The 7,894-nt window shown below is 43.4% G+C and overlaps 1 protein-coding gene across 1 annotated transcript; it reads right to left on the reverse strand.

Moving 5' to 3' along the window:
• Positions 1 to 252: 252 nt before the first annotated feature.
• Positions 253 to 4,518, reverse strand: LOC147464886 (two-component response regulator-like PRR1). The gene is made up of 6 exons (XM_086516980.1): positions 3,944 to 4,518; positions 3,209 to 3,370; positions 2,386 to 2,519; positions 2,064 to 2,213; positions 1,893 to 1,977; positions 253 to 1,770 (listed from the first exon to the last, which is right to left on the reverse strand). Exons 1-6 carry the CDS (start codon positions 4,035 to 4,037, stop codon positions 818 to 820), a joined length of 1,578 nt encoding a protein of 525 aa, XP_086373106.1. The 5' UTR covers positions 4,038 to 4,518; the 3' UTR covers positions 253 to 817.
• Positions 4,519 to 7,894: the final 3,376 nt, after the last annotated feature.

Below are 7,894 nucleotides of genomic sequence, written 5' to 3' on the forward strand. Positions count from 1 at the left end.
TGAAATGTTGGAGGCCTATGCCGCCAAGCTAGCTGATGACATCAAGGGTACAAATCCACTTTGACCAGTGCTTTGCAAGGATAGAAAAAAGTTGTACAAACTTCCGTGGGCATGTAAATCGTTATTAGGGTGAACACTTCCCCAAAGGAATTGGTACCAAGTAGCAAATACCCTATCTCAAACAATCTTTGAAAGTGCATTTTTTTTCATGCTGCTTATCTCATTCCTATCTTACGTCATCACCACATGATAAGTAGAAGGTTGGGGTTCCCAACTTGGTTGAAATAAAAACCTACCCAAGATACTTTCTTTGATTACAATCTTCAGATTTGGTTCCTTACTAATGCTGCAGGACCCACCGGAAGCAAGGGATTAGTATACAAAGCTGGGCATCATCAAATAGGCCCGGCAGCCCATAAGCGAGCTGCATATATGCGCCATCCAGCCACTAAATCCCATAAAGATTGATGGGGAGCATGACCATGTCATTACAATATATGTGATACATGTGCATTGATCTCTCAAAGTAAGCTCCCCGTCTGCCAAAGGGGGGAATAAACTATATGGACAGAGAACATCTCTACACGTATTGGACAAGAAAGTTAGCTGAGGCAGATATATTGAGGGTCGAATGTTGCAGTCTGCACAATGCACTGTCAAAAGCCAGGAAATGGGTATTTGGCATATGGAAAACATCCACATCAGACCAAGAATTGCGCACTGCAATAAAATTAGATGACTGTCTTGCTCATGTTATGGGCTGGCTACTTCCCTCTCACTCTGCCTATGACCATCTAGAATGCACCCATGACTGACATCAGCAAACTCTACCATTCTCTGCAATACAATCAGGAGAGGAATGGTTATCTAATTCACTGCATCCTTGCTCATCATCTGCTTCTCCCTCCTCATCAGAAGCATCGTGAATTCCTCCAGTATTATCAGCAAGAAAAGCACTTCGCTTCACAAACTGACCTCGCACTCTCGGCCTTTGCTCCGCCAGCTTTTTCCTACTTGCATATCGTATTTTCTTCTCAAAGCACCTTCCCTTTCGCTTCAATCGAAACTTGCTGAGGGCTGCTTCTCTCCTCTCAGCCTGAATCAACTTGCCGCCAACCATGGGCGGGGGGGGTGATATCAATGCTGGCCATGTTGAAAAGTTTACAACAGGCACTGCCAAATGCGCTACAGGGTAATAAGAAAAAACATTTGGAATAGGCTGTACATTAGCCATCCCAGATTCATGCCCATACGGAGGAGGCTGCTGCACGAGTGATGGGTTTAAGGCTATATTATATCCTTGTGATTTCGCTTCTCGTGTGTCAGATGTCACACTTTGGTGCATACTTATCGACGGAGATCCCATAAACGCATAGCATGGCTGAAAGCCTTGAGCATGTGCTGCAGACGCCTGTCCTGCATGAAATATCCTCTCATCACTCGTAATGCACTGCGTAGGGACTTGTTCCATGGGAACTTGGCCGCATAATTGGCTCTCCCCATCCCCTGGCCTTGTTTTGTCTGCTTCTGAAGCATCTTTGAAGCTGCTGAAAGAAGCATCAGCGAGCACTCCACCCAAGGACTCTTGATTTCCATGAGTGATGCATTCTCTCGAATATCTTGTCCTTTTAGATGGTGAGCTGCTTGGAGAACATGCATTTGTACCCGATTGTTCATCGGGTTGCAGGCTACAAGTTCTCAAATAAGCAGAAAAGGCTGAGGGATGCGCAATTCTTTCACCAGAGGGAGAAGAGTGCAAAGGCAATGATCCTGCAAATTCATATGACAACCCTGTCAAACAAAAAGGTGGTAACTTGCAAAGATAGTGCTGCATTTCAACAGCTGAAAACTTGCAAAAGAACAGAATAAACAACCAGGCCGAATTTACTTACCACCATGTGCATGCTCAGACAACTTGTCGGCAGAATAATTAAGAGACAATCTTAATGACAATTCCAGCTGGGGCGACGCATCTTCCTGTAAAGAAAACAAAGTCACATGGCTGTGGAGTAAAGAGAAAGTAAATGCACTAGAATGTCACACTCAGCGGAAATAGGCATTACCCTATGTACTGTATGCTGCACATCCGTAGGGAAAGTCGGGGGTTCTGCATTTTGGTAGCCAGACAGTAAGTCGACAGTTTTTCCTGGCCTTTGCAAACTTATAGAGGCATTTTTGTCTGTAATGCCCACATGCTTGTCAGGAAGCCCCATCTGCACAGACAAGCATGACCAAATTTCAGTGCAGGACAAAGAGAATTCACAACCTGCTAAACAAACTATCCACCAGCCTGATGTCTTCTGCCTATGCTAATATCTACTACTAATTAAATGACTACCGGTAAAGGCGTGAATGGTCATAATTATCTCAGAAAAAATGTTCTACCGATCGTCTTTTTCTCCACATGTGGGTCCACAGATTCATCACTTCGTTAAGACGTAAGGGCTTCACAAGATAATCCACAGCTCCTAAGCGCAAGCACTTGGCTACCACAGCCATCTCATCGTGCTGGGACATTACTGAAACAGTAAGAAGACAAAAACATAAGATTATAGTTTAGGACAGCAGAAAACTATCGCAAGCCATCTAATCATGCTCAGACATGAACATGAAGTTGACAAGGGCAACCAGAAGCTTCCAAAACAAAAGGAAGGCAAGTACCTCCAAAATTTCTAGCAGCAGCATTACCACCAATTGATGATGAGAGTCCTGAATCTAAACAATCCCTTTAAGCCTCTGATTCATGGGCCAAAACACCTCAGGCACAAGCATGCCAGTACTGCATTTGATGTGAGACATGTATGCCTTCCCCTACACACTCGCTCAATTGTGGTATTGTTTGCACTAGTACACCCAGGGCTTGAAGCCAAAAATCCCCCACACTAAGAGAGTTATCTAACCCAATACAGCAAAGGTTAGTCATTGTGGTCGCTCTTGCAACCATGGCCTGGGCTGGTGGCAGCTGTCAGGCCAGGTCTTACCAGTCACTAATTGCCAAATGAACATGGCTCAGCACATAACACTGCCTAAAAGCTATCAGTTGAACACCTGCACCTCTAGACAATTCCCTCATGCTAGTTAACTATGAGATATAATTTAAGCAAAACTCTGCTTTTGTTTCAGCTTCTACATTGGACAGAAAGGCAAATGGATAGAAATTTTGAAAGAAGAAGTGATTTTGAATAAAACAAGAATTGCCCCTACTCACCAACGACAGCAATATGGCCAAGATTCTCCTGTCGAAAAATGTGGTTGAGCATCTTGAAACTTTTCTCCTGAGGAAGCTCTACATCGGTTAGAACTATATCCACATGTGACTCCTCTGACTTAAGAACATCAACCACCTGGCGCGCACTCTTCACTGTAGTGACTGCATGGCACACAAACACATCAATAACAGATAGTGGAGATTCATAAAATGGAAACAGACCTCACAGAAACACCCAACCACACTCAAACAATAAATCATGCAAGTACTCCAAAAGAACCACCACATGCGCCCTTGCCAAAACATCAGACGCTACGCTCAGACTAATTAAAAATTTATACAGAACTCATAAATGTGAAAATAAAGCAAAGATATGTGAATAAGCCATAAACCTCTCTATGAAAATTGTTTTCAAAAAATTGCACACATCACTAAGTAGCTTCGTTTGTCCTCCTACAGAATATTTCACCCATAGATTATCGAACAAGGCAGACGATGGATGATTGGACAGATATAACAGAAAATCATTTACTTGCCAAATATGGAAGACAGTATAAACAATTATAGAAAAATATATTGGTAGAGCAAAACTTAGACAGCCATAGAAAAGTTATGTCTTGTGCCTGCATTAACCTAGCATGTTTCAATGACAAGCTGTCCAATTGCATCAAGGGCATAAACATAGTTACATCCAATCCACACTCCTTTCTATTTGATAAAGAATCAGTGAATCACCTTTGTAGGAGCACTTCTGAAGAAGAGACAATGTTTCTGAGCCTGATGAAGGATCATGGTCGCAAAAGAGAATATGAACACCCGTGAAATCCATAAGATAAGAAGGAAGAGTCCGTAAATTCAGTGCTGAGAAATGCCTCGGTTAAACTTTCACAACATGAGGCAGCAAAGCTCAACCAGAGTCCGCATTCGACTGGCTACACTCAACACATTGAGTCTTGCCCAAGCATTCGTGTAAATACGATCCAGAGTCAACCAATACAGCTTGACCGAGCTCTACGAGCAGATGACTGGAAAGGCTGAAAATGCTTGACCTGCTAGGAAGAAAAGAGCCTGAAAACGGCAAGGAATGGGGGATGAAGCTTGATACGACGATCTTTTCGCTGTGAGACTCCAGCCCGGCCGCACCAGAAACGCAAAGGGAAACTGCTATGGCGATCCCGGGCAACCGAGAGTAGTATTCGCCTCAACTTGGAAGATAGTAAAAAAACCTGGCTATGGCGGTCGCAACTGCACAGGAGGGCCGAAAAAGAACCTTAGAACTTTCCGACCATGGCAAAATCTCTCTTTCTACACTCTTCAAAGGAACTCGATAAAATATCAGCCTCAGAGTTCGGCTAGGCCTGAGCTGAAAAAGTGCCTGCCCATGCCACTCGCATTCCCGCCACGTGTCAACTGGCCTATCACTACTCCATACTTTCCAGCCTTTCAAAAGATCTTGTGCCTCCGCGGTCCACCACCGGCTACTACCGGTCGTAGGACTCCTAGAAGCCGTCCAAAATATCTCCCCTCAAAAATATCATGTAAGATTTTTGCTGGACCTTTTTGTCCCTTACATTTTTCCACCCAAAAAAAGTGCACTTTTGATGATTTTTTGCAACGGGCCATCGGCAACACCTTGCAACGGCAATTCTATATCCACCAACTTTTGAGAATCCCACAAGGCCTTTTTGGTGGGGGTCGTTTTTGGGGTGGGTGTGTGTGTGTGTTGGTTACCAAAAAAAAAAAGTGTGTGTGTGTTGGGGGCTCGTCACTATCTCACATGGGTCCAGCCAAGAGGGATCTGGGGTCCAAATTTGGGCGTGCAGAATGGCTTTGATTTCAGTCATCTCATCATGCGGTGAACTCAGGGTAAACTAGGAGTGAACTAGAGGCAAAAATGGCGCCCCAAGTTCACGCTTAGTTCACTCGTCTCGTGGGGTGTGGGTCGAACCCAAGACCTCTCAGCAGCCACAGGAATGCCCTACCATCACATTAACGCGTGTCGCTACCCATGTTGGCATGGCACATGATCACTCCCTAGTTTACCTGTCCCTAGTTCACTGCTAGTTTGTTGCATGATCCGACGGTTGAGATTAAAGCCGCCTCGCCCCCCAAATTTGGATCCTAGATCCCCTTTGATCCATATGGCCGTGCCATATAGTGATTTTTTTGTTGTTGGGGGGGGGGGGGGGGGGGGGAGACAGAGAATGAACAAAGGAAGAGTTATTAGCAACCTCTTATAAATTTCGTATGAATCATCAATCTAATTTAGTCCATCGAATAGAATACATCTCGTTACAGATAGAACCCAAGTGCCTACACATTAGCGACAAGTTAACCTCCTTTCCAAGAACAGTAAGGTTAGAGCTAGGTCGTGTTGTGTGCTAGCTAGGGTAAGAGGTGGAAGGGAGAAACCGATTTGCACTTTTGGGGTAAAAGGAGTTTTTAGCCAAAAAGGATATCTAAGTTCTTCTAATTCCATTGGGCAAGCATTGCAAACAAACACATTGCATTCCTCTTCTTCAAGTGTTATTGTGGTGATTGTAGATCTTCGAGAAAGCCACAAACCAACCTTTTCCCCACTAGCCCTGCTAGCATAGAGCACAATCCGGCTCTTAGTAGTAGGAGTACGAGTGGAGCCATGACTGAAATTCTAAGGGTCACGAGGAGTTCAAGGTAGATTGTCGGACTTTCGTGAACACAAAGCAACCATGGGCACACTCCCATGGACATTGGAAGGACTTTTAGAACCCTCTTCTTTTCCTAATTGTTTAAAAAGACATAATTTTAAGCTCATCAAACACCTTCGCTATGTTTTGCTAAATTATAACATTCCAATATTAATTTACATGGACTTCCCTTGTTGACGTGTCACCTATCAAGGATTGCAAGGGACCATGGCCACGTTGATTGCAATCTTTTATCCTCCACTTGCATCTTCAACAACTCCCTTTCCTTTTTCTTAAGCACTTTCCAAGTGTCAAGCGCCTAAGGCTTTCCTTTGTCTGCCGACCCTCAACACTCTTAAACTTGTCCACGCGATCCTTACAACTGTCCCCATGCCCGTCAGCACGAAGGTGTGTTCTCACCATGGTCCCTTTGCTTGAGCATGCGTGCTTGTGTGTGTGTGTGTGTGTGTGTGTGTGTGTGTGTGAGAGAGAGAGAGAGAGAGAGAGAAAACTATTGCAACCTTCTTCTATTGAATGCCTCACTAAGTTCGACTACCTCTTTAGTGACGACAATCAAGCCATTGGTATCTCAATATAGGTATGTACTATCTATTTGATCCTATCCTATAATGGCAATCCTTTTTTAGGCACGCCACATGCCACTAACAGAAATCATCGAGTTTTTTCAATGTTGTCGTGTTGTGGTATGTGCATAATGTGAAACTAAAATATATACCTCACTCTTAATGCTTTTGATATGGGGGACTAAATCCTACAATGTAATAGTGTGATATATGCTAAAACGGATGCCACGGTCGTAAATATATATGTACGTTATCGAGTAGGCGAGGCTCTGGACGTGGCACTATGGCATGTTTTCTCTCAATAAGATATGCATAATTTGCTTTAAAAATGTACAAATGTCAAGTGTTTCAAAGTGGCACACTCGTTTGCCTAGAAAGTTCAATACGGACGATCTCGACCAAAAATCGCACGTTCATGCGTGATCATAAGAGATGTGTCCAAAGTTCTTGATAAGTGAGAAAATGAAGTGTAACATGAAATTTAAGCCTAATGGGATTTTTCCACAAATTAAGGGATTTCTGCAAGCTCATTTAGCCTTTTTACGAACAAAACAAAGGACATTTGTGGGCTTAAAAATTGCCATAGTATGTTCAAAATAGCCCAAAACTAGCTTAAAATGGCTGAAAATGCCACATCAATTATGGTGCAATCCTTGCTCAAGTCGAGGGTGAGTTTATAGAGCCAAGAATGAGCTCTTTTGGACATCTAATGAAGGAGATACTATAGTTCCGAGTGAGGGTGCTAGCGTAGTCCCATGCTATTTCCACTATGTGTTCGAGGCTGTGAGGCCACCAATTAGGTTTTTCTCTCTTCAAATGATCACTTGGGCTTACCTAATGAAGTTCTAAAGCTCCCATGAAATGGTCATGAATGAAGAATTAAAGCGTAAATTTAGGGTTTTTATCAAGGCAAAAGAGCATTGTATCTGTGCAATTGGGAGCGAGGCTACACCAAATCATCCCACACACAAGAGTTTTGAGTTGGAGCATAAATATTAGGGTTTTTATCAGGGCAAAAGAGAACGATGAAGAATTGAAGCAAAAATTTAGGGGTTTTATCAAGGCGAAAGAGCACTGTATCTATGATTTCATGGCTGGAGTTTTGTTCTTTTTTAGTGTTTCTTTTGCTCCCATAGTTCGAGGATTCATTTGATTTTGCTATGAACCCCCATTGTCAGAGGCCCAAAGCTTTCCTAGCCACACTATGCACTTCATGAAACATTTTTTTGGTGAACCCGACATGAACTAGGCTAGGGTGACGGTTCAAAAGCTTCATTGAAGGTCTCAACACAAAGCTTTGAAGTTATGGATCAACAAGAGCAATGGGGATGCGAAAAAGACTGATTTCTTTCTCATGGGACCCATCTCCAAAAGACCATTCTTATCACTTCGATTTTTGGCTCTACCCCGTGCTATGCCCTTTACCCCACGTTGAC

The sequence above is a fragment of the Adiantum capillus-veneris genome, chromosome 1 (genome assembly GCF_014529385.1).
Source record: "Adiantum capillus-veneris isolate H3 chromosome 1, ASM1452938v2, whole genome shotgun sequence".
In the NCBI taxonomy this organism is placed as follows: Eukaryota; Viridiplantae; Streptophyta; class Polypodiopsida; order Polypodiales; family Pteridaceae; genus Adiantum; species Adiantum capillus-veneris.